The sequence below is a fragment of the Crassostrea angulata genome, chromosome 7 (genome assembly GCF_025612915.1).
Source record: "Crassostrea angulata isolate pt1a10 chromosome 7, ASM2561291v2, whole genome shotgun sequence".
Classification (NCBI taxonomy): Eukaryota; Metazoa; Mollusca; class Bivalvia; order Ostreida; family Ostreidae; genus Magallana; species Magallana angulata.
The window spans coordinates 54,427,191-54,451,633 of record NC_069117.1 but is presented as its reverse complement, the minus strand read 5'-3'; the positions used below and the strand labels follow the sequence as shown (position 1 = coordinate 54,451,633).

General features: G+C 36.6%; 1 protein-coding gene across 1 annotated transcript in view; it reads left to right on the top strand.

Moving 5' to 3' along the window:
• LOC128192278 (protein furry homolog-like) overlaps positions 1 to 24,443 on the top strand; it is a 45,739-nt gene that overhangs the window by 16,789 nt on the left and 4,507 nt on the right. The window contains exons 4-54 of the mRNA XM_052864855.1: positions 523 to 659; positions 1,565 to 1,595; positions 1,725 to 1,775; positions 1,902 to 1,981; positions 2,405 to 2,488; positions 2,673 to 2,796; positions 2,901 to 3,038; positions 3,227 to 3,325; positions 3,546 to 3,703; positions 3,819 to 3,975; positions 4,092 to 4,181; positions 4,287 to 4,591; positions 4,799 to 4,939; positions 5,043 to 5,110; positions 5,355 to 5,476; positions 5,599 to 5,781; positions 5,946 to 6,038; positions 6,131 to 6,387; positions 6,668 to 6,841; positions 7,068 to 7,238; positions 7,435 to 7,584; positions 7,728 to 7,900; positions 8,277 to 8,388; positions 8,595 to 8,751; positions 12,615 to 12,769; positions 13,067 to 13,350; positions 13,522 to 13,772; positions 14,119 to 14,253; positions 14,350 to 14,624; positions 14,712 to 14,788; positions 15,163 to 15,328; positions 15,495 to 15,595; positions 15,736 to 15,915; positions 16,234 to 16,405; positions 16,490 to 16,700; positions 16,822 to 16,920; positions 17,231 to 17,459; positions 17,709 to 17,917; positions 18,070 to 18,180; positions 18,399 to 18,498; positions 18,683 to 18,780; positions 18,940 to 19,107; positions 19,379 to 19,519; positions 19,786 to 19,960; positions 20,049 to 20,230; positions 20,531 to 20,602; positions 21,403 to 21,420; positions 22,143 to 22,233; positions 22,627 to 22,709; positions 23,580 to 23,771; positions 24,169 to 24,284. Of these exons, the coding sequence (XP_052720815.1) occupies positions 523 to 659; positions 1,565 to 1,595; positions 1,725 to 1,775; positions 1,902 to 1,981; positions 2,405 to 2,488; positions 2,673 to 2,796; positions 2,901 to 3,038; positions 3,227 to 3,325; positions 3,546 to 3,703; positions 3,819 to 3,975; positions 4,092 to 4,181; positions 4,287 to 4,591; positions 4,799 to 4,939; positions 5,043 to 5,110; positions 5,355 to 5,476; positions 5,599 to 5,781; positions 5,946 to 6,038; positions 6,131 to 6,387; positions 6,668 to 6,841; positions 7,068 to 7,238; positions 7,435 to 7,584; positions 7,728 to 7,900; positions 8,277 to 8,388; positions 8,595 to 8,751; positions 12,615 to 12,769; positions 13,067 to 13,350; positions 13,522 to 13,772; positions 14,119 to 14,253; positions 14,350 to 14,624; positions 14,712 to 14,788; positions 15,163 to 15,328; positions 15,495 to 15,595; positions 15,736 to 15,915; positions 16,234 to 16,405; positions 16,490 to 16,700; positions 16,822 to 16,920; positions 17,231 to 17,459; positions 17,709 to 17,917; positions 18,070 to 18,180; positions 18,399 to 18,498; positions 18,683 to 18,780; positions 18,940 to 19,107; positions 19,379 to 19,519; positions 19,786 to 19,960; positions 20,049 to 20,230; positions 20,531 to 20,602; positions 21,403 to 21,420; positions 22,143 to 22,233; positions 22,627 to 22,709; positions 23,580 to 23,771; positions 24,169 to 24,284 (7,346 nt within the window). The remainder of the gene's footprint in view (positions 1 to 522; positions 660 to 1,564; positions 1,596 to 1,724; positions 1,776 to 1,901; positions 1,982 to 2,404; positions 2,489 to 2,672; positions 2,797 to 2,900; positions 3,039 to 3,226; positions 3,326 to 3,545; positions 3,704 to 3,818; positions 3,976 to 4,091; positions 4,182 to 4,286; positions 4,592 to 4,798; positions 4,940 to 5,042; positions 5,111 to 5,354; positions 5,477 to 5,598; positions 5,782 to 5,945; positions 6,039 to 6,130; positions 6,388 to 6,667; positions 6,842 to 7,067; positions 7,239 to 7,434; positions 7,585 to 7,727; positions 7,901 to 8,276; positions 8,389 to 8,594; positions 8,752 to 12,614; positions 12,770 to 13,066; positions 13,351 to 13,521; positions 13,773 to 14,118; positions 14,254 to 14,349; positions 14,625 to 14,711; positions 14,789 to 15,162; positions 15,329 to 15,494; positions 15,596 to 15,735; positions 15,916 to 16,233; positions 16,406 to 16,489; positions 16,701 to 16,821; positions 16,921 to 17,230; positions 17,460 to 17,708; positions 17,918 to 18,069; positions 18,181 to 18,398; positions 18,499 to 18,682; positions 18,781 to 18,939; positions 19,108 to 19,378; positions 19,520 to 19,785; positions 19,961 to 20,048; positions 20,231 to 20,530; positions 20,603 to 21,402; positions 21,421 to 22,142; positions 22,234 to 22,626; positions 22,710 to 23,579; positions 23,772 to 24,168; positions 24,285 to 24,443) is intronic.

Sequence of the window (24,443 nt, the reverse complement as noted above, 5' to 3'; positions counted from 1 at the left end):
AGCTTTTGAACTTAGTCATTTTTTGGCAAAATATTGCATATAGGGTACCCTCATTGTACGGATAACTCCTCCTACAGTTTTCAAGATACGAAGTTATTGTTTTGCAGATCAATTGTACATATATCAGAGGTGTGCATATTGCTAGGATTTTGATTTCCGATAATTTATGAAAAAAATACTAGCTTTTGAACTTATTCACTTTTGGCAAAATATTGCATATAGGGTACCCTCATTGTATGTATAACTCCTCCTACAGATTTCAAGATAGGAAGTTGTTCTTTTGCAGATCAATTGTACATAGGGTATATCAGAGGTGTGCATATTGCTAGGATTTTGATTTCTGATAATTTATGAAAAAAATACCAGCTTTTGAACTTAGTCACTTTTTGGCAAAATATTGCATATAGGGGTACACCATTTCACTGGATATGGGTTGACATGGATTATGGATAAAGTTCACATAAAAGAAAACCCGGTTTGCTGTCACATTGACAGCTTTTCACTTGTTTTATTTTCGAACAGATTTTGGGGGCCTTGGGTTGTGTTGCTGAGCAGAGTTTGCCTTCGATCCTGCAAAGTTTGTTCAAGTGGTTTGAGAAGCAGAATTTTATAGAAGAATCATCTCAGCTGGATTCAAGACAGAGGCACAGAAGTAAAGGGTAGGTTAAAAAATTATCAAGTAAGACCAAGCATGATTCCAGGCATAAATTAATTTGTCCAAAAGGTAGCTCACAAGTAAAGATTCAGACTATTTACATTTTACAAATAATGTGTTGGATTAGGAACCAAAGCTTACAACTGTATTGTACAAATTAGGATTGGGTTCAAAACATGAGTCGGCTGCAGAAAGAGCAAACCTCAAAACCGTTCAATGTGTTTAGAAGCAGTTAACTGGTAAAAAAAAACCCATGTATATTACATAGGTTTTCTACTTTTTAGTTAGAGCTACACATGTACTTTAGAAATAATCAGGAAGTTAAGTTCACCTTGATATGAACTTCATTGCCCATGTGATCAAATCATGTAAAGCTCAAAGGGGTTCTCAAAAGATTTGATCACGTTCCAGTTCATTTACATGTATATCCTGGTAAACTTTTTAACATTGCTGTTTATTACTTATGATAACTTTTGATAAGGACATATTTGCTCAGAATTATTATCATACGTTTTACATAAACATGTATTTTGTTTACAGTAATCATTGTGATTTCATTAAAAAGTTCACCCAGAGCTGAAAGTTTTATGTATACTATAGGTTCATGTTAGGAAACATATTTGCAAATGTAAATATCTGTATTTTAACTATTTATTTACCCTTACTATTGTAATGATTGTAAATCTTAAAGAATTGATGTGTCAGAATTCAAGCAAATCTAATATTGTGATAAACATTTACATAGGTACCAGTGGATAGGTTATTTTGCAATCATGTGTACAGCATTGCTTTTAGAAAGCAAAAGGCATGAACGTGTCAAGCACAGAATAATAGGGAGATCTGAACTTCTTTGTTCTATGATACGTTATTGACCATATTACATAAATTAATTTTGTCTCTCTGTTGTAGGAGTAAAGACTTCTTGTGTGAGAGGAGGGATGTAAGTTTATATATGTATAAATGCATTGTATTTTCTACCCCAAAAATTAGATATTTTGTGAAACAACATTGTTGTATAGATATGCTCTCTTATTTCCTGATTGTGAAATGCTGTCTCTCTGACTTACAGTTGGCGGTGGAGTTCGTGTATTGTTTGGTCCTCATTGAAGTCTTAGCAAAGGTAAATGAAATACAGTGTATATTCACTTAACATTTACAATGATCTTGATGAAAGTAAAATAATTGGTAGTAGTGTATTTATGTTCCATGCACTGCTACACCATATGTTGATTTGATGTCTTTACAGCTAAATTTTCACCCAGGGTATGAAGATCTTGTTGTGTACATCACCAAACAGGCATTCCGACACTTCAAGTACAAGGATGGGTAAGCATCTCTACTTTATCTTTGGCTGCAGTTCTTTTCTTTCTTTTTTGTTTTGACTCATCATCAAAACAATGTGAGGCTTTACCTTTTTATGTAGAAATATTAACAAACATTGCCAAGTTTTGCTCCATTTTACTGTACAGTTGAAATGGATTTTTCTGCACAGAATTATTTTTGCCAAACAATGCCATGTCATCTCAAAGGCGATAAACCTATGCAAAAATTGTTTTGAATGCTATCCGTTCAGAAATCGCAGAACAAAAAATCTACCTGTTTAGAAAAATAACTCATAATGAATATTAACGTAAGCAGAAAAAATGGTTAGCTTCATATTTTTTTCAATCAAGTACATGTATGTGTATTTGCATTATTATATTTACCTTAAGCAGTGTTGTAGATCTTAAATGATTTTAAATGTTTCAGAATCCAAGCTAATCCTAATTCCCAGAACATTAGTGTGATAGCTGATTTGTATGCAGAAGTGATTGGAGTCCTCGCTCAGTCAAGGTTAACTCTTTCATCAATTGATAACTTTAATGATAACATTAATGATCTTCTATTGATTTTATCTATCTCTTAGGAAAGTTAATCCAAAGATTATGGGAAAAAAAGAATAATCTAAATTAAATTTCCATGTTAGTCCTGTTTCATGAGATTGGCTTTTATGGTAATTTTTAATTTTGTTTGATAGATTCCAGTCTGTTAAGAAGCATTTTGTAAATGAGTGGAAGGAACTGAAGCTCAGAGATCAGACTCCTTACACGGCCCAGAGCATCATCAGCCTGCTCAATGGCCTTAAGTACTTTAGGGTCAAGGTCAGTGCCTCCATAAAACATGGCTAATATCCATATTTGGAGATTCGTTAATATATGTTGACATTATTTGATTATTCTATTTTTGTTTATTTCATCCTGACCAGATGCATCCCATCGAAGATTTTGAGGCTTGTGTCTCTTTCCTTCATGACCTTGGGCATTATTTTCTGGATGTCAAGGACAGGGAAATTAAACATGCGTTGGCGTCATTGTTTGTAGACATTTTGCTCCCAGTGGCAGCAGTAAGTCTGATTCTGTGTTTCATCTGTCTATGATGGCCAGATATCATCTTTATTCATCTTAAATTCTTCTTACATGTATATGAAGTCTCCTGATCATTTTAAAAAAATCATCAATATTTTTAATAGTCTGTTTTGGTATTATTTGAAATGGTGATCATTGTGATTGAAATGATCTTCTGTCTGTTTAGACTGCCAAGAATGAGGTGAATGTTCCTGTGCTGAAGAATCTGGTGGAGATGTTGTATACCCCTGTGGTAGATATGACAATGAAGAAGAAACACTCAAATGTAAGCATTATGGCCTAACAGGTGTTCCTTACACCAGAGCCTTGTTCAGTAGAGCAGGTGCTTGTGAGTGCTCAATGAATTTTGTAAATAGAGATGGGAAATTCAGGTGAGCACTTGCAAATACAAGTTCTGCTCGTCAGGCCTCAACTTTTACTGATAAAGAGTCCACATGAAGCAGCTATAGTATTGTAAATCCATTCTGGTTATTCTGTGCTTGCAGCAAGTCTTCCCGCTGGTGACGTGCCTTCTGTGTGTCAGCCACAAACAGTTCTTCCTGACCAACTGGCCTTATTTTCTGACCACCTGTCTGTCCCACCTGAAGTCCAGGGACCCCAAAACCTCCAGAATGGCGCTCGACTCGCTCCACAGACTGTTATGGTGAGTTTTCTCTCAAGCCGTTTTGTCAGTCATAAGCTGGTGCCTAGTACTGCTATTTGCATTTATTTTTGACTGCTATAATGTGACATTTTGGTATATTTTTCCTGTTTTGCAGGGTTTATATGGTGAGGATTAAGTGTGAGAGTAACAGTGTGACCCACAGTCGCCTACAGAGCATCGTCAGCAGCCTGTTTCCCAAAGGTTCAAAAGTTGTGACGCCCAAAGATGTACCCCTCAATTACTTTGTCAAAATCATTCAGTTTATTGCCAAGGTATGTCTTAGTTTCCTTTTGCATAAAAGTCATTCAAAATATCCAGAAATTCAAATGTTTTGAATGAGTGAAGAATTTAATGACATTCGTATTTACTGACGTTTGTCTTTATTTAGGAAAGGTTGGATTTTGCCATGAAGGAAATTGTATTTGATTTACTGTGTGTTGGGAGACCTGCCAAAATATTTTTGTCCCATGGACCAGAGGTAAACATACAGCTCTACTTGATAACTCTTACTTTATATGTTCAGCATGTAGTCATATGAAATTTATCAAGTCTTGTTAACATGCTACTCCTTTCTGTTGATTAGAGGATGAGCATTGGACTGCGGGCTTTCCTTGTGATAGCTGACAGTCTACAGCAGAAGGATGGGGACCCTCCCATGCCCCAGACCCAGGCCACTCTACCCTCAGGCAGCACCGTCAGGGTCAAGAGAACGTTCCTTAACAAGATGCTGACAGACACCACAGCCAAGAGTATTGGGATATCTCACTACTACCCACACATTCTGAAGGCCTTTGACTCCATGCTTAGGGCATTAGATCTGCAAGTAGGCCGACAACTCCTGCAGACCAAGACCGAAAATGTTGGCAAGGAGCCAGAAGTCTTAATGGGGTATGTTCTCCTATTCTTTCCCTGATTCCATATTAACAAGGTAACAGATTTTAAAAACTTGTTATTATCTTTTTTTTCCAAGCTTGCAATCTTATGCCAAAATTTTGATGTTTCAAAAAACCCCCCAGATATACATGTATATACAAGTTTTATTATAAATTATAATTTATAATGTATTAAAACTTATGTCTCTATCAATTATTTTAGAGGAGAAAGAAAATCAAAGATAGAGTTATTTAGGACCTGTATTGCTGCCATTCCTCGCTTGATCCCTGATGGCATGTCTCCTATGGAGCTTGTGGAGATGTTGAACCGACTGACAGTTCATGTAGACGAAACATTGAAAGGGTAGGGAGCAATGTTGTACATGTTGACAGGCAGCATGAGTTTGTGTTTCAGATTTATATTTCTTGAAATTATTAATTGAGAGATTTTTTTCTGTTCAATATAGCCATGCCTTTCAAGCATTACAGAACCTTATGCTTGAGTCGCCCTCTTGGAGAGAAAATGTCATAAGAGGTATGTTGTGATACTACCTTCATACAAACTTAAAAAAAGATGAGTTTTTAAATCCACATATGCATGCAAATCGACTTCGAAAAGATACTCTAAATTTAACAAATTACAAAAATACACTGAATAGTAAAAACCTACTTGCTTGAGCTTTGCCCAGTATGGCTTTCTGGATTTTGCAAAGTTGAAATAAGGGATCATAGTTATGGCCAAATAAGCTTTGTACATCTGTGTATGCTGTTCTTTGCAGGGTTTGTGGTGTTCATCCAGAAGGAGATCAGTGATGTGACGAACCAGTTGTTGGACAGTTCACTCCGTCTACTGATGCAGCTCTTAGTTCAGTGGAAGACTAGCATGAACACGAACACCAAGGTCTGTTCACACCACATCATTCTCAGAGAAAGTACTCACAGACAGGGATTAGGATGATGAACAAACTGACTGAATAATTCTTATTCAGGAAAACAATCAAGAATTTTATTATTTTCTTCTAGGATAAGAATTCAGGGGATGGAAATGTGGTTCTGGTCAAACAGGAAGTGACAGATCTGAGCGTGCTCCATGAGGTTGAGGGATTGGCTCTAGTAATGATGTGTAGTGCAAGGGTTGTCACACGTAAACTGGCTGTCCATCTCCTGAAAGAAGTCAGAAATATCTTCAATACTGCCAATACCCAGGTACATCAAAGATGACTCATAGCATTTATCTGTGAAAAGGGACAATTGCAATTAGAACTTCATGGAAAAATGAGATGTTTCTTATTATATGATTTTTTATTCTTATAATTGATATGCTTTATCTTTTCTGTCAACATGTATGTAATACTTCTATTTATGTTTAGGGAAACTATGAGCCCTGCCTCTTGGAGATGATTGACAGATCATGTGGTGACATCATAAAGAGGCTACTGCCATCTCTTCCTCACTCGGAAAAAGTAATTTTATAACCATTAGTTGAGCCATTTTATAAGAAGCATCACAACTAGTTCAAACAATCAACTTCTCTTTTTTTTTCATCATTTACCAGTCTTTAATCATGACTTCATCAAACATTGATCTGACCTGGATCATCGACAGAGCAGCCTCGGTCTGGAATCCGACCAATGTAGACCCCAAGATGCAGGAGAGACACTGGACAGCAGGCCGGGTCAGCCCCTGGATGAGGTGTGTGGCCATGTTTGTGTCCAGTGACTTTGGGATGACGGTGTGTCCTCTGGCTGTGGGAGCCGCTTGGCCCATAGTGTTCACCAGGCTCAGTAATGTCTACACTCTACTGGAGCCCAGGTATGCTGAAATTTCTTGTGTAACATTTTTTTGCAAACACATAGTACCCATACTTTAACAAAAGATGAAGTATTTATTGAATGCTTTGCAACAAATTGTTTTCATATGTCTAAACTTAATATTACATGTATTTTTCATAGCTGTAATGTAGAAACGCACTAGGCCGAGTCAAAGTTTAAGTGTCAATGTATTTTCATGGTTGTAATATGTATCGGGAATGAATTTACAGTAGGGGTTAATAAAATGCACATTCAGAATTGGCATCGCTATGTCATTGTAGCACTATGATTAATGAGAATCGGACTTCACTTCTGCGATCTGGTACCTCAAACAAGAAACCCACCACAGAGAAAGATCTGGTGATGGAGTTATGGCAGAACTATGTCATTCTGGCCTGTGCTGTTGCCCAGAAGGGAATTACCCCACAATTAAGATGTGCCTCACCTGATCCAGGGTCAGTTTTGAAAAAATGAAAGACACAAAAATCAGTTTTATTTATTGGGTCTACGAATTAATCAATTAGGGTTATAAAGTCATATTTCCTTTGATGGGTATTAGAAAATACATGAAATTACGTCCCCATGAACCTATAAAATTTCAGCAATCCACAAAAATTGGCCCCCCCATGATTTTAATAATTCTACAGTATACACATTGTTATTTATTGTATGTTATTGTAGGTCATCCCCTGACAGTGCAGGGGGAGATAAGAGTGACAGCATCAAGAACAGTAACTCTTACTCCGCCTCCGCTCTGTTCCAAATGCTGGTACCACTGATGAAGTGTGAGAACATTGATATGCGGGACACCATCGTTAATGGGCTGGGCTACACCAATCCTGCTGTGTTCAGGTAACAGAAATTTTGTAACAACAAATGATGCATGAAATGAGATTTTTACAAAATTAACAAACTCCTGGTTCCTTAAGTAGGTGTACAAAGACATGTCACATGTTGTTTTTACAGGAATAGTAAGAAATTATGAAATTACATGTCCCTTTGATTAAGTTATGTAGTTGCTTTAACATATTTGTTATTGATTGACTAGGGAGCTGATTGATGAGTTATTGGGCTACCTGAAGGAGGCCATTGACAGGAAGGAGGGCAACTTCAAACGGCGAAGGAAGAAGGATGTTCTCAGAGTCCAACTCGCTCATATCTTTGAGCTGATGGCAGCCAACAAGACATTTGCTCAAGCGTAAGAGTTTGTGATGATACATTGATGTAGTAAATTAAATACATATTGATGAATATATTCCTTTGTTGATGTAAATTATTTCATTCACTTAATAAAAGCAATGTAGCAAATTGAGACTGGATGCTGGAAATTTGATATTTCAGAGATTCAGGTGTGATAGAGCAAGATGAGCACTGTCTGAACAAGACGTTTGTGGAGTACATCGATGGAGCCCGCCAGTATCTGGAGAGTGAGAGTGACAGGAACCTGCCCGACCTACAGGACATCCGGCTTCACTTCAGTCGCTTTGTACGGGAGCTCATCAGTAACACTCCAAGTACGTACTCATTACTAGTACAGGGTCATTGATCTCATTTATATTATTGCTGCAGACTATGAGAGAATTGTTAGGACTTGGTAGATGACATCTGTAGCTCTTTAATGTCTCTACACTCTTAAAAGAGTGAACACATTATAATGATGATGATAGATAATATTCTATTAAACATTGATATCTCAAATATCATGATATGTCCAAGTGAGTTTTAAGTCTCAATCACTGTGTCTTTATGCATTTTTACCAATATATATTTAACCAATATATTTTGAATCCTTGGATATTGAGAAGTTTTTTCTTAGATCTTTGACTAAGAGATAGAAAAGTTTGACTGTATTGTTTACGTTGAGCACTCATCTGTATGGGCTTTGTTTAGTGGAGTACAAGCGTACCTTACTGACACGGGACCTGAGGTACAGTTTGTTTCACCTGTTTGGGAATTGGAGCGGAAAGTTCAGCCATACCATGGGGGATTCCACGGACAGAAGGTGTGGTTCTTGTCTCTTATCCAAAAACACATATAGTATCTATGTAATGTTGTTCATTCTATAAATTGCCTAGTAAACCAAATATTAAAGGGATTTTATCCAAAATCCAGTACTGCAATGTTAATGTTAATTCTAATGTTATACAACAGTAACTCTAGTATTGCAGTAACAAGCTTTTATATTGATTCAGTATTTGTCTATTACAGAGTGTCTAAGGAGGAGATAACTGATCTAGAACTGTCGGCGGTGCGGGCGATGTCCGCTGTGCTCTGCTGTGGCCCGGTGTTTGACCCCAATGGTCTAAATGACGACGGCTACATCTACAAGTGGGCCCACATGCTACTCAGTTCTCATGAAGACAGGGTAGGTCATACAAGGTCAAGGTCATATGAGGTCAAATAGATCTGGGTGTTCTTACTAACCTAACATTGACTTAATGTGTATCAGTTCATGATCAGATATTATCATAGAGAAAAAATCATATAGAAAATGAAAGAAACCTTCAACAAAGTATAAAAAATGAAAGCAAGTTGACCATGAAAAAGTCAGCTTACCGGTAATCTGATTATAAAAGAATAATAGCATGTATTTGTTTTGATAACTACCGGTAGTTAAAAATTTATACTGTACTGTTATATATTAGTTAGGTGATGGTTCATTAATAAATTAAAATCATTCCAGAGATATGGCGTTATTTACAATACATGTATACCAAGAGTACTGTAATGATGTGATGGCAGATTGCTCACTGTCTAGTTGAGTAGTGTACATGTGATACCTAGCCTTCTTTTCACATATTTCATTGAACATTTCTTGAATAATAATTTCATTCATTGGTGTAATTAATTAGGGCCCCGCAAGGATTTGCGGGTGCCCTATAGTAATCACTCTGTCCGTCCGTCCTTCTGTCCGTCCGTCTGTCACTCTTCCGTCCACAAATTCCTGTTTTTTTCTAATAACTTTTTTTATGGTTGCCCAATCAAGTTCAAATTTGGTATGGTAGTTCAGTAGGCAGAAATACATATTTTGATGCTAAGTTTGGTTCTCTATGTCTTCTGGTTTGGAGCTGGGGTGGTGGGGTAGATTCCTAACTATGCATAAGAAGAATGGGCAAAGAGAGAACTGCTGAGAATGAATGGGCAAAGAGAGATAACTGCTGAGAATGTTACCAGTGTATACATGGAAGGCTGTGCAATATTTGTCCTTTGGGATTAATTAACCTTCCACAGGAAGAAAATCCTAAGCTTTATCTTTATCTGTCACATTGAGATTAATTACTGCACTGCCTGTGTCTGCAAATGAACTTTGTTTTGAAGTTAAGGTCAATTTTGAATGATGTGTAGTATTGTGTACATTCTTTGAAATATGGATTTAAAATATAATATTCATATTTTATTTTGGTTAAAATACCATACACAATGATTTATGATAATTTATTGAATAGAGGCAAAGCCTAGGTATCATTGCATTGGTATCAATTCTTTGATTTTTAACAAATTTTATTTCATCCCATGTTAACCCACTTTATCCCGTGGATATGACTCATTGCATATTTGTTTGATATCCCACAGGTGTGACTTTACAATGGGATTTGCATAGGCATAATGAAGTAAAATAATGTAGAGTTTTATAAACAGTGTAAACATTGATTGCGGTGTATAAAACATGGGATAAATAGAATCTCATATGATTTGTAGTATAATATGATTTTTATCCAACTTGTGTGTTTTATCCCCTCACTAAGGCTCAAGAAAAAAACACTTTAATTGTTGGATGAAAATCATATCCAACTACAAATCACGAGATCCTATATATTCCAGTTCTTTACATCTTCTGCCGGGCATTTATTTTTCATCATTGTTAATATAAAGAGGATGGAATTCAAAGTTTTTTTCACTTCTCTATATTAATTGTCATAGCGGGGCCCTTCCTGACTGGTCAGTTTTCTAGTTTATCTAACTTTGAAAATCAGTATTTCTTTTTTATTATATACTTTTTCTGATTCTATTGGACATACACATTTCATCCCATGTGCCAATTGTGTACTGTATACAGAGTTATTTTCGCCCATCTTAACTTACAAACGGTGTCGCCCCGTCTTGAATTCACCCAGACAGGGTTGTGTTTTAAGAGAGACAATTTGAGACAGTGGAATTTGCCCAGTCTCAAATTCGCCCTCTGACAAGGAGGCGAAAGGGGCAAAAATAAAACAAAGGCGAATATTTCCCTTTATACAGTATTTGAGAAATGGAACTAAACTTGATATCTAGTCTTATCAAGACAAAGACTGGAAATAAAACTCAACTTATATGTACTACTTAGAAGGCTGCACAGTCTCAATACATGGCTGTGTTGTCAGAAGTTGTAAATGGGTGTTGGGACTACTAATATAATGATTGTCTTCTGCTAATGCAGATCAAAGAACAGGTAAGCCCGCATGTTTCTCCTCTTGTGCTCAAAGCTTCTGCAGAAATGACTACTCCCTCTGTAAAATGATTACTCCCTCTGTATTGTAGTTTACATGTTCTATGTTGGATGTTTCTTTAATTCAGTTTTGTTTAGTATGAAATAAAACAACCATCTTCAATATGCATCATATTATCAAAACAAAAATGAATGTCATTGATATTACATATGTTTTTTTGTTGTTGTAATGTCCATATCGTCTTTGTTTACTGCAAAAAAAAAGTTGTCAATATTTTATGAATAATGCATGAGCTTTGCCAATGTTTAATCTTTTTTTTTCTCAATTTTTATTTCAAAATCTTATTATGAAACCCTTTTGTATTTCCCACATGCTTTCTACATTATTTTTTCTTTTGAAAAAAAATCCCTCTTGATTTATTACATACAATGTTGTTACAAGCATGTTGGTATAAAAACACAGTTTCTTCTAGTTTCCAGTGTACTTGTACATGTATGAATGTCAGACAGTATGTTAGATAGTCAATGTAACATTTATACATGTATGAATGTCAGACAGTATGTTAGATAGTCAATGTAACATTTATACATCTCTCAGACAGTATGTTAGATAGTCAATGTAACATTTATACATCTCTCAGACAGTATGTTAGATAGTCAATGTAACATTTATACATCTCTCAGACAGTATGTTAGATAGTCAATGTCAGACAGTATGTTAGATAGTCAATGTAACATTTATACATCTCTCAGACAGTATGTTAGATAGTCAATGTAACATTTATACATCTCTCAGACAGTATGTTAGATAGTCAATGTCAGACAGTATGTTAGATAGTCAATGTAACATTTATACATCTCTCAGACAGTATGTTAGATAGTCAATGTAACATTTATACATCTCTCAGACAGTATGTTAGATAGTCAATGTCAGACAGTATGTTAGATAGTCAATGTAACATTTATACATCTCTCAGACAGTATGTTAGATAGTCAATGTAACATTTATACATCTCTCAGACAGTATGTTAGATAGTCAATGTCAGACAGTATGTTAGATAGTCAATGTAACATTTATACATCTCTCAGACAGTATGTTAGATAGTCAATGTAACATTTATACATCTCTCAGACAGTATGTTAGATAGTCAATGTCAGACAGTATGTTAGATAGTCAATGTAACATTTATACATCTCTCGGCTCACTAGAATGCTCTAATAGTTCTCTTGAGGTCCACAAAGTGTTCAGCCTTAAGACTATGATGCAATAACTGCCAATTTCTTAGCACAAAATCAAATTTATTTAATAGACAAGTTTTCATTACGATATCTCAAGAAGTGCACAAGAAAACTGTGTTTAAGCATGCTTGCATCTCTTAGGTTTCTGAAATGTTTTGTTATCTTGACTCTCTGGAAACAGAGAGAGAAATGTTACTTGACATTATTATCTGCATCACCAATCCAAACAATAAAGAATTATAGTACAGTTTAATTATTTTATATCATATCAGTGAAGAGAATCAAATTTATGAATATGTACAATGTATTATATGTTGCAGATATTGGTGGCTATTGCATATGGTCTTTAAAAATTTGTATGAAGATATACATGTAATATCACATAAGACAAATTGTGCCTTATTCTGAATTCTAAATATTGTGTATCTAAAAATATAATTTGCCATTCCTGAAAAAAAATTAAATTGCACATCTTAACAACATAATGATAAGCCAAGAGAAGACATGGACAGATGAGTTAGTTTTGTTTGTGAATTGAGGGCACTTGTTGATTTGATTGACAGATCTACGAGCTGGCCAAGGAGACAGTGGTGCTGTTGTTGGACTTTAACCCCGACACCAGCGGGCTGCTGGACTGGGTCATTGACCGGTGCTACACTGGGGCCAATGAAGTCGCAGATGGATGTTTCAATGCTTTAGCAGCAGTCTTCCAGTCTAAGTAACTATCCACTGTACTGTGAAACACTTTTTCGATTCATTGGAATACTGTAAATGTAAAACCCAATAGCTTAGAATAAGTTTTGAACTACAGGGAACAATAGCTTAGCTTTAAGTGTAAATTTGTTATAAGTACATGTACATATAGGTACATGTATATACAATCTGTTTTTTACTTTCATAAAATCATTACAATAGATCCATTCACTTTTGCTTTTTAAATATGATTGATGAACAATCATATTTAATATCTATTCAATATACAGATCATTCATGTGAGTTTGTTATTTTGTGACAGGGAGTACCCATGCGACCATGTTGCCATGTTGAACCTTGCCCTGCTGAATGTGGGCAGTCCCAGGACTCAGACCCACGAGACAGCGGTACAGCTGTTACATCTACTTGACACCCGCTTCTTCCAGGAGCCAATATTCTACACAGAGTCTGCAGCAGACGACATGAACCATTCACGTCTGCCACTCAATGACATCTTCCTCTCTGTGTCCTACTGCCATGCTCAGATGTGTCTCTCAGAACAACTGGCCAAACTTCACCCAGAAATCACCCTGGATATGTTTTCTGGTGAACATTTAGCATATGTTTATCTTTACAATTACATGTAATTGGAATCTCATACTTTTTATGATGACCATTTCCATTGATCTGATTTGAGTTACGTTTTGATAAAACAAATCTGGTAATATTTTGAGAAGATGTCTTAGCTAAACTTGTAATTCTGTTTTTGTGTTGTAGAAATTACCCACAGGTTTCAGACAGCCAAACCCTCAGTAAGGCAGACACTCCTGAGGTATCTGTTGCCATGGTTACACAACATGGAGTTGGTGGATCCCTCCCTACCACAGGCCAGTCCTCTGAGCAATTTCCTGACTCGTCTTCATGACCACCAGGTGGAGAACTACAAAACTCCACTGAAAGGAGAAGGATGGGGGTCACCAGAAGCCACAAAGATGGTCTTAAACAACCTCTTCTACATCACTGTCAAGGTACAGCTTTGAATTGCTTGTTTTTGGATTTGTCAGAATAATCACATGATATGGGTTGTTAGCTATCAAGGTATTGAAATATTTGACACTAATTTAAAGAAAATGTCCTGTGACTTGAGTTAAAAGATGTACATGTACAGCACATGTTCATTCTAATTAAAATGTAAGATATAGGGACATAATGTTTTGGATTGTTAAAGAGAAAGCAACATTGACAAAATATTTCTCTTATGTTCCAGTACCAAGGGGTGAGTCTTAAGAAGGCTTATTGCATTATTGAGGAACTGCTTATTTAACTCTTAAATTTCATATTCAAAAATATAGAGTACAAATTTTGTCTTTTTAGTTTGGTGATGACCATTATCGGGAGATAGAGGAGCTTTGGGCAGCACTGGTCATTGGCTGGCCAAACAACTTGAGGGTGATCATTCATTATCTGGTCATCTTAACAAACATGGCAGCAGCTGAACTCTTACCTTTTGTAAGTACATGCTATTTCATGGAAGATAGCTGTTTGTCAGCATAAACTTGTTCCAAAATGAACACATATTTAAGGAGTGTATTTGTTGTTGCACAGGCAAAGAGAGTGGTTAGTTACCTGGGGCGAGCGAGGCCTGAGCGTCTGGTGGACGAGTTGATGAATGAGTTACAGACGGTCGAGACACTCAACATGACCATTGAGCGCACTCAGACGCCCCCTTATTTTAGGCTCTCCCAGACCAAGCGCTACACTGTCCCCATCAACACTACAGATGACGAGAAGCTGGAGACTCAGCCAGGGGACGTTCCTCTAGAAAAAGGGACACTGCACACCAAGCGACACAGTACAAATGAGGACCTACCAAGTGACAGGTGGGGCAAACGGCGACGTTCAGTTTGATAGTGACTTTCTTTTTCATCCATTGATATATCTGACTTGAATGTTTATCACTATTTCAGCACCCCACCCACAGAGTCAACCACCTCTCTACGCAGTGTGTCCAGCACCTCCTCCACACAGGACCAGTTCCTGCTGGGTAAGGAGTGAGGATTAATGTAAAAACTGTGTGGTGAAGGAAATATTGGCAAAATATATTGAATTCAAACAAGCTTTGATAGAAAGAAATAGAATGCTACCTGTGTTTCAGAAAGCTTTACTTCTTTAAACCTTGTCAGCAATTCTATTTTCAGTTTCTATCAGAAAAAAATAAGAAATATTTTATTGATTGTATTTCATTTGCTAGATATACAGTTTGAAATATCTTACATACTAGTTACATTAAGTATATTTTTGATTTACGGGTACTTGAATGAAACAATGAAAGTATTGCAAGACAGAACCTGCAATAAGTTTATATGTTGAAATATGATGTAACAAATATGTCATTGTACACTGATACTTTCTTTATAGATGAGGATATCCATTTGCCTGGCCCTTCCCCTGCTAGAGTGGCTGAGAACAGAAGAAGTGAGTCCCCAGTCCCCTACCCTCTACCCATGCCTGCATACGGGGGATACTTTGCTCCCCTCTCTGATTTTCTGCCGGAGAGTCTTCATCCAACTCCTGGCTTCCACAGGTAAAGTGCTTTCAGAGGTTCACATATTACAATGCACATCAAATTTACCTGTATGCATGAACTGGTTCATAGTATAATGATAAGTTGTATTCTCCCTGTATAAGTAACATTGCTGTTCATGTGTCAGTTTAATTAAAGTTGTACTGCATGTTCTCTCTCCCTGTAGGAGTAACATTGCGGTGATGTTCCTGTCAGATCTGGTATTGGACGGTTTAGAGATTGATTGGTCAGCTCATCTCCCACTGATGCTCCACATCATATTCTTAGGTAAAAATATAAATTTCCTATTCTGCACAATGAAGATTTTAAAAACTTGTGTAAAAACTATATGAAGGAATATTTTTAGGGCTTTAGTATGTGCTCAACCAATGGACAAATAGTGTTGATAGTTGAGATGTTGATTTCAGGGTTGGACCACACACGGGCCATGGTGTATGAACACTGTAAGAAGCTACTGGAGAACCTAATCCTCCTGGCTTCTACACAAGAAGGTCAGAACATTGCTAGGATGCTGCTGGAGTACCGGAGTAATATTTCGGATACCCTCAAACTCATCGCAGAGGACAGGGAAGGGCCAGGGGCCTTTGGTAAATTTCATACTGTGGTTTCATTCATGTTTGGGCATCAGTTTTTATGGATTTGTAAATTGCACAATTTTAACGGTGCACTGAAAGTAAATTCATTGACATTGGCTGTACTAATACAAATTGTGGTCATATTTCTTACGTTGTTGAACATCTGATTTTGTGAATCTGGTTAACAATGAAAACTACGAAAAATTGGTTCTCAATGAAAATGATGGAATCACAATAACATTTAGAAACAGGCAAGCACTTTTGATTATTTTTCAACAGATGAAATGTATTTAATATTTCTGTAATGTAATATTGAACTGTTATTTTCAGAGAGCAGCACTGAGGATCCGATCTCTAGATCCACCATTAGTGTGGAGAGCAAAGACAGCAACCAGACCCTAATCCCTGATGTTGCTGTAGCAACAGAGCAACTCAGTGACCCAGATTCTCTCAACACAGTGGAAGATATTGTGAAAGCCATTTTGGAATTCATGGAGACAAGGTAAAATTGGAGACAGTTGAAAACAAATATTTATTAGATTCTTGATTGTATTCTGATTGATCAGAAATTAATTTTTTTGTTCAGACGAGGAAGGCCACTCTGGAGTTGTGAAGACATTACACCACGAACCCTGAAAACCCAAAGTGCATACAAGCTGGAATTCTTTTTGAAATGTGTTGTAAAGTGCTTTAAAGAGTTATCTCCCATTGCCCTTGTGGAGCAGAGGTGGTCCCATGTGGCGCTACAGCTTGCTTTGTCCTGCTCATCCAGGCATTATGCCGGGAGGTCATTCCAGGTAATGAACAGAAATAAAAAAAGTGGTTATAAAAGAAACGTATGAGAATAGTTGATTTAGTAGAGTGAAAGTTTAGGGTAATCTTTTTACATTGCTCATTAATATTGTGTGAATTATACAGGTATTAAGGGCTCTCCACATCCGACCGACCACTCAGATGTTGTCAGACATCTTGTCTCGTTTGGTGGAGACAGTAGCAGAGCAAGGGGAAGACATGCAGGTCTGTCAACTTTATATGGCATTGTATGATATCAAATGGCAAAGTAAATGTAAACATACATGCTGCATCAGAGACCTATTCAGAGATCAAAATAACATGCAGTATGGAGGATTAAACATAATTGAAAAATTGTTATGAACATACATGTGCCTATAAATAATTTGAAACTTCATGACTTTGTACAACAAACAGCCGATGCACGTAGCACGATACAGATGGCATTCAAAGTTTAAAATCAAAATCGGCATTGAATATCAAGACATTTTGAACAATGAAATGATTTATCGTTACATATATTGTTATTTTTCAGGGCTATGTGACTGAGATCATTCTGACACTGGAAGCTGCAGTAGACAATCTGGACATAGAGATGCGTCCCATGGACTACATGAGGGAGATATTCATGTCCACCCCTAACTTAGCTAAGGAGTACACAGAGGGTAGAAAGGGGTCACTGATGGCCCCCCGACAAGCTATCCCCCATCACGCACGAAGCACGAGTTACTCTGTGACAGGTCCCCCTCACAGATCTACTCACTGTTAGTAATCCATTAACAACTCACAGACGTGGGCTTATTATTAATTACTCTTGCAAATAATTGTACATGTAGGTAAAAATCTCTTTAACTGTTCACTTTTTACATGTAATAAAAATTTGTGTGAATCTGACTAATATGGGGTACTTTTTTCTGTTTGTGAATTCTAATTTTGAACACTGTCCATGCACATCTTTTGTCTCTGTTCCGTTGGTATTGTCAGAAATTTATGTTTGTTTCTGTCATCTGCAGTGGATCTTCGATTTCGAGCCAGTACGGACATTGACAGACTCCGGTCCAACATCCCGCGCTCTCGCAGCGCTCAGTCTCTCAAAAATGCCGATCAGAGCAGCTCCGAGGACAAACTGACAATAGTGGCTCAGATGTTCTGGATCGCTGTGTCTGTGCTCGAGTCTGATTATGAGTATGAGTTTCTGCTGGCTGTACAACTCCTAAAACGAGTAGGTGAAATCATAAATTATCCAGATTATTTCCATTCTGATCATTACAAACATGCATGTACTTTTATTGTGATCCAATTTCGTTATGGTTAGTGTGTTGGTAGCCTCATTAGTACCAATTTATAATTAACATTGGTCACTGTGAATCGTAGATCCTTCAGCACATTCAGCCGGAGAGGACGGAATGTCGTGAGAGACTAGAGAAGATCCAACAACAAATTAAGTGGGCCAACTTCCCTGGAGTACAAGCTCTCCTGCTGAAGGTAGAATCTGGCTTGTGTAAAGATTAGTATTAAGATATAATTCCCAATAGAATTTGATAAGAAATGATTATTTTTTAAAGTTTCCATGCTTGATTAAAAAGAGAAATTTTCAAAATAAAAGAATTTAAATTATTGAAGTTAAGTGATATTTTCAATAATTATAGAATGTTGAATATTGATGACAATTTAAAAGTACACTACGATAATGTGTCTCTTAGGGGTTTACCTCGTCTGTTACCATGGAAGCAGTCTGGTCCTTGCTGTCCAGATTAACCATCAGTATTACTGCCCCTGTAGTGGACCCCACAGAAAATTTGGGTAAGCAACAAAATGTATTATTACCTGTATATAAAATTATTTTGTAATTGTACATCTCACAGCATTTTATGTATAGATCCATGTACAAGTGCTTGAACATTTATGTTTTTTCCCAATGCAAATGATGAAAGCCTTATGTATGCAATGTTTTCAGTTACATTTAAATTGAAATTACTATTTTCAGGCTTCCCAATCAATGTGATAGCTTTATTGCCAGTTCTCGTCCAAAACTACGAAAATCCAAGTCAGAGGTGCAGGGATGCTGCAGACCATATTGTTCAGGTAAATAGCCATCTCTATAATTCCACTGCTACACTTGATCTCCAATACCTCTGTAACTGTATGAAGACTTAAATGCTTCTCTGTTGTTCAGTCTTGCTAAGCCTTTGTATATGGACTATGTATGGTTCTGATGAGTTAGACTCCCTTTTCCCTTTATAGATATGTTCCCAGAAGTCTGAGCGCTTGAACAATCTTGGCACAGTGATGTCACTGTACAGTCGCGGAACGTTCGGTAAGGACAGCTTCCAGTGGACCAAGTGTGTGGTGAAGTACGTACTGGACGTGTACGCGACGGCCAGCCTCAGTATGATCAGCTTCCTGGTGGAGGTAGGTCAACACTCACTACTGATCATTCAAATGATAAACATAAGGTTCAGTTGAGCAATTTGAAAATTTATAATTATTTTGTGATTATTTTTTTTTGGGGGGGGGGGGGGGGGGGGGCTGTTTATATTTTTAGGTTTTATTATTTTAATTCTGATCAGTGCTTTATTAAAGGAGAATTTGCTATAGCAAATCTATATAAGTCTACATGTATGTGTTTACCGGTAAGCTTTGCTTTGAATAATCTGTAAGTTTGTTTTGTTGTAACTTGTAGGTATTGGAGAAGGGACCGAACAGCTATCAGTCGTCCGTGTTCCAGATCTTACACTGTATGGTTCACTACATCGACATCAGCTCTCCCTCCTCCTCTGTCCTCAACTCCGAGCTTATTCATGTCATCAGCAAACATGTGGAGGTAACCTACTCAGCCCCCAAATACAGCTCTAAAGATGATCTTGCAATACAACATTCTTTGTATATACATGTATAACTGGGATTTTTGATAATTTGTTGGAATTAAAACATATTGTTTAAATTCCACACTAATAAAAACAATTTAAAAAAGAAAAATTCTGCAACATATTTACCAGTAAAAACAACCTGTTAATAGACAAAAGACTTTTGAAGCACTGCATGTACTTGCTTAAATACTATTTCATATTATTTTAATACCATTATCAGGGTTCCCACCATAAGGAGGCCTTAAAGATCCTCAAACTGGCAGTGACCCGATCCTCCACACTCGCAGCAGCCCCTCTGTCTACCACCACCACCGCCACCCACAACTATAACCCCCCCTCCACACACACCTCATTCGCCGAGGCAGAGATGTTCCTCACCAAAAAGGAGTTACCAGGTCAGTCCCACAAAGTAAACTGTACTGCAGAATCCACTCCCGACCTCAGAACACTTATCTTATTAAAACACCTGTATTCTGATTTTAGGCCGTACTCTGGATTTTGCCGTGGACATGAAGACAGTGCCCATTGTTGGAAGTAATTTCGTCAACAGAGATATTCATGGTCCCGTGAATGTACAGCCTGTCACACAGGAAGTGCCAACCTCCCCCGCAAGGAAAGGCCCTGGAGATGGGGAGTCCTGCTGGAGAAAGCCCCAGAGCTCACAAGTATGGAGTCTTACAGTGTATTCTAATGGCATTGTTTAGTTATTGTGAAATGATTGTTTGAAATTATGGGGCCAGTGTTTATTGATTGTCAAAGATTAACAGTTCATAGGGATGTTATTTTGTTGATTCCTTTGTAAAAGGGGGGGGGGGGATCTGAGGAAGTGAATTTGTGTTGAGGTGTTATCATAAAATCCTTGATATTCCAACAATATCATTTTGCATTCAGTGTTTCAACCTATTTTGTATAAGGCATTGGTTCCAAAAAAAAACCTTTTTCATTGTTTTAATTATGTTTTATAGCCCCGAGTTCGTGAGCGCCTGGCTGAACTGCTGACATGTTATGGTCAGAAGCGTCTTCCCAAGAGCCCTTCAGTGAGTACTGACGTTTCATTTAGGGGTCATCTCACAACATCGTGTCATGGCATGTTCCCAAATTGTTATTGTATCAGTAACTCAAAGACAATTTAGTGTAGTGAGAGTGAATATTCCACAGGAAAAATTATGCTTGTACGTGTAACATTAGCAAACATTTATCTCAAAAGCAGTTAGACAGTTTGAGCACTCAGTAGAAAATCACAAATCAATTAAAAGTTCCCATAAAAACTACTGAAATAAATTGTAAGCTCCAGTACAAATTCCAGATTTTGAAAAGCCAAGTAAGTTGGAAGCACAGATGCAAATCAGTAACAAGTTAATGACTTACTCTGCTTCAAAAAAGTTCCTCTCAGAATTCTCAATACAAGAAGCAGGTTAAGATTAGAGGACAGCTCTGATTGTAACCATACTTACACCCAACAGTCCTTGCATAGAGAATGGCAGTGACTGCTTGCAGTGTTTGAGCTTTGTAGTCTCTTCTTAAGCTGCTTAGTCCAATAAACTTTTGACTGCAGCTTACAGTGTATCATGCGCCTGTCTTCTATATGGATTGCAATCTATACCCGAGTACATGATGATGTTTTATATTTTTATATAAAGATGGAAAACAGTATTTTATCAGTTTTGAAAACTTGAGATTTAGGCATGTCACAACTTAAGACTGCATGTTGAAATGAAACCCCATTTTCTCTTGAAAAGCAAGTTGATGACTTTGTTGGTATTGTTTGTGAATTAGCACCAAAGATATGAGTTGTAGAAATGATAAAGTGTTTGTTTACTAACATTGCCTCCTGTAGGACACTGTAATTAACAAGGTAAGAGAGGCCTTCGGACTGCGGCACCGACGCAGGGAAACCAGGCTGGTAACGTCATTGACCGCATGACCTACTTACATTCATCTATTGATGTGTTATGCCTCTGTTTTATTAAGTCTTCTTTTAAAAAGGCATATACATAGACTAACTTCTTAAATATATGATCAATTATAACTTTATTCTTAAACTGACATGAATTTTAATTCTCGATTACTAGCCTGTTTTTCCAGTGTCATACAACTTAAATATATATATAATCTTCGCCATCCATTTTGCGTCACAAGTCTTTGTATGCAAGGTTCCGTTCAGTGCATGCTTGGTTTTTGTTGATTATACATTCGGCATCCTCTCAGTTGTGGACAAGATTTCTGCTTATTGTCTAGTCTTTGCATCCCTCACATTCACAACATACTGTACATATTCATAACTGTGTTTAAAAGGAACAAGCAACAACTTGTCATCACTTACTACGATCAGTATAATCAGAAATTCAGGGTAATTACAAAGTTTCTGTCATTAAACAAGAAAGGAATGGGTCTATATCTTTTATGTACTCCTACATGTATATTATTAAGAAAAAATAACTAATAAATATATTAAATATGTTCTTGTAACTTTCACATTGGTAATTGATTTCCTTTAAATTTCTGATTTGGTAAAGATTTTGCATATTTATTTTCCCTTGTTTACACTTGTACAAAATTTTTCAATGTGTGTTTTAGGTCATATTCAGCCAATCAAGTGACACATTGGATCACCAGCAAAGTGTTGCTTCAAGTGGAGAAGAGACTTCCACTGCAGATGGTGGATCAAGTGAGTTGACTTATGCACATTCATTAAATAAATAATGCTAGCAAGTTAGTGTGATGTGATAGGGCAACATCTTCCAATTTTGTGTCTCAATTTGTTACCAATTATATTATTTTTTAAATTAGTGAATTGATATATAATGATTGATTGCATTAAACAGTAAACATTAAACCCAATTACTTTCATTCTCAGAATATGAAGCCAGTAATGAAGTTCTTAAGGCAGCAAAATACACTATCCTTGCTAATCACCTGTTATTCATAAATTCAATTTTTAATTCAATGCAAAATATAAAAAATTGGAAAAACTAGTTGTCTTTTTCTAAAGAATTGAGTGAAATAAAGTAAACAAAAAATTTCATATTCTAATATTGAAGCATGTCTTTCTAATTGACAGGTGACATCATGAATGAACCCAATGTGAATGACATCAACCTGACCATCAAAGGATTCGACTTCCTCAACGAAGAGGATTCGGAGGTTTGTGTGCAATTCATTCTGAGCTTTTATTTCTGAACAATAGTACTAAGAATAAATTTAACAAGATATAATATCTAAGAGGAAATGGATTTACATCAATTGCAATAATTTTCAATCAATCAATCAGTGGTTTATTGACATCACCATGTTGGCATACTGACAAAATGAAATCAAATGACAGACAAAGGAAAATTATAACATAAAGGCTACAACATGCAAGACAGTTTTATACAATACTTCATAGTCCTTGGAACTGTTTACTCTGCATAAAACATTTATCCAAGTAGATACATAGACAATTATGAAATCGAAGATTGTCATACACAAGACAGTGAAGTACAAAATGTTTTTCATTTTCGACTAATGATTTACAAGCATAGCATAAATATTTTTCCTTTGGGATAATTGGTTTTGCAATATATACCTGTTTCAATGAATAGTGAATGTGCACTTATTCTAAATCTTGTAAGCTGAGATCTTTCATGCTTTTTCAAGGAAAACTTTAAGTAATCTTGCAACTTGTACTCATTAGTATTTAATATTTTACTGTAAAAATGAAGTTTTTCTTGAGTTAGAGGATGAGATTTTGTTCAATTGCTCAACGATCATATCAACGAAAAATTTATTTAACTTAAACCTCAAATCCTTATGTCAAATATCTAAAGATGTTAAGTTTAGTTTAGTTAATTTTACACATAGGAATGCATTATTGTAGAAGCAACTTTTATTCACGAATTTCACTTCATTTTTATCCAATTTTTTTTCTTGTCCGAATGTCAAAAAATAACTTGTTTATTGTCCTTAAGTACTACAAACACTGTATTTGTACTAAGTACTAAGTACTAAGTACTACAAACACTGTATTTGTAGGACAATGACTACTACTCTTCCTTGGACACCATCAAGCCCTACCCCATCACAACACCGGAGAGAGAGCACATACCCACACGGGCGTACGGTAGTGTACCTGACCTCAAAATGCTGGACCTGTCCGCCTCAGAAAAAGCGGTCTCCCCCAGCGACAGCATCAGCCTGAAGGAGACCAGGATGTCGGACGAGGAGGTAATGTCCCTAACGACTACACTGATAGGAGAGTAGGCTTAGCTCAGTCAGGGTTTCTGTTACCAAACAGATGATTATATTCCTTTTCATAGTATAAATGTATATACAGTATATATACAGTTTCATAGTATAAATATATTTACAGTGAATACACTTATAATGAATACATGCTTGCGTTAAAAATAGTTGCATTCTCAATAGTATTAAAACTCATCTTAAGCTAAAGGCTATAATAAATTGATTCTATAATGAATCAAAATTGGTCTTTTCTGGTTCTCTCTGCATTAAGCCTGTTTTACTGTGTTATTAAGAGTAAACAGCATTTGAATTTTGTAAAATTCTGGAACTGCATAAGAATGATGTACAAATAGTTTGCTGTAATGAGCTTGTCTTACAGTCGGAGGGTAATGAAGAGGACGGACTGTCGGCCAGTCTGCCGGGAGGGACCACCATAGTATTACAAAACCCCAGCCTGGACAAGGACCGCCCCGATAGCCCAGACACAACCTCAACGTACGCCTTATGTCTCATCACATTTATCAAATGCAACAAAATCAGAAGTTGTTGATAAAAGAACTTGGCCTAATTGTTTCAAAATTATACATATACATGACTTGTATTTTCATGTTATTTGTTCTTTTGATCAATGAAAAGATAAGTTTCATAAATGTA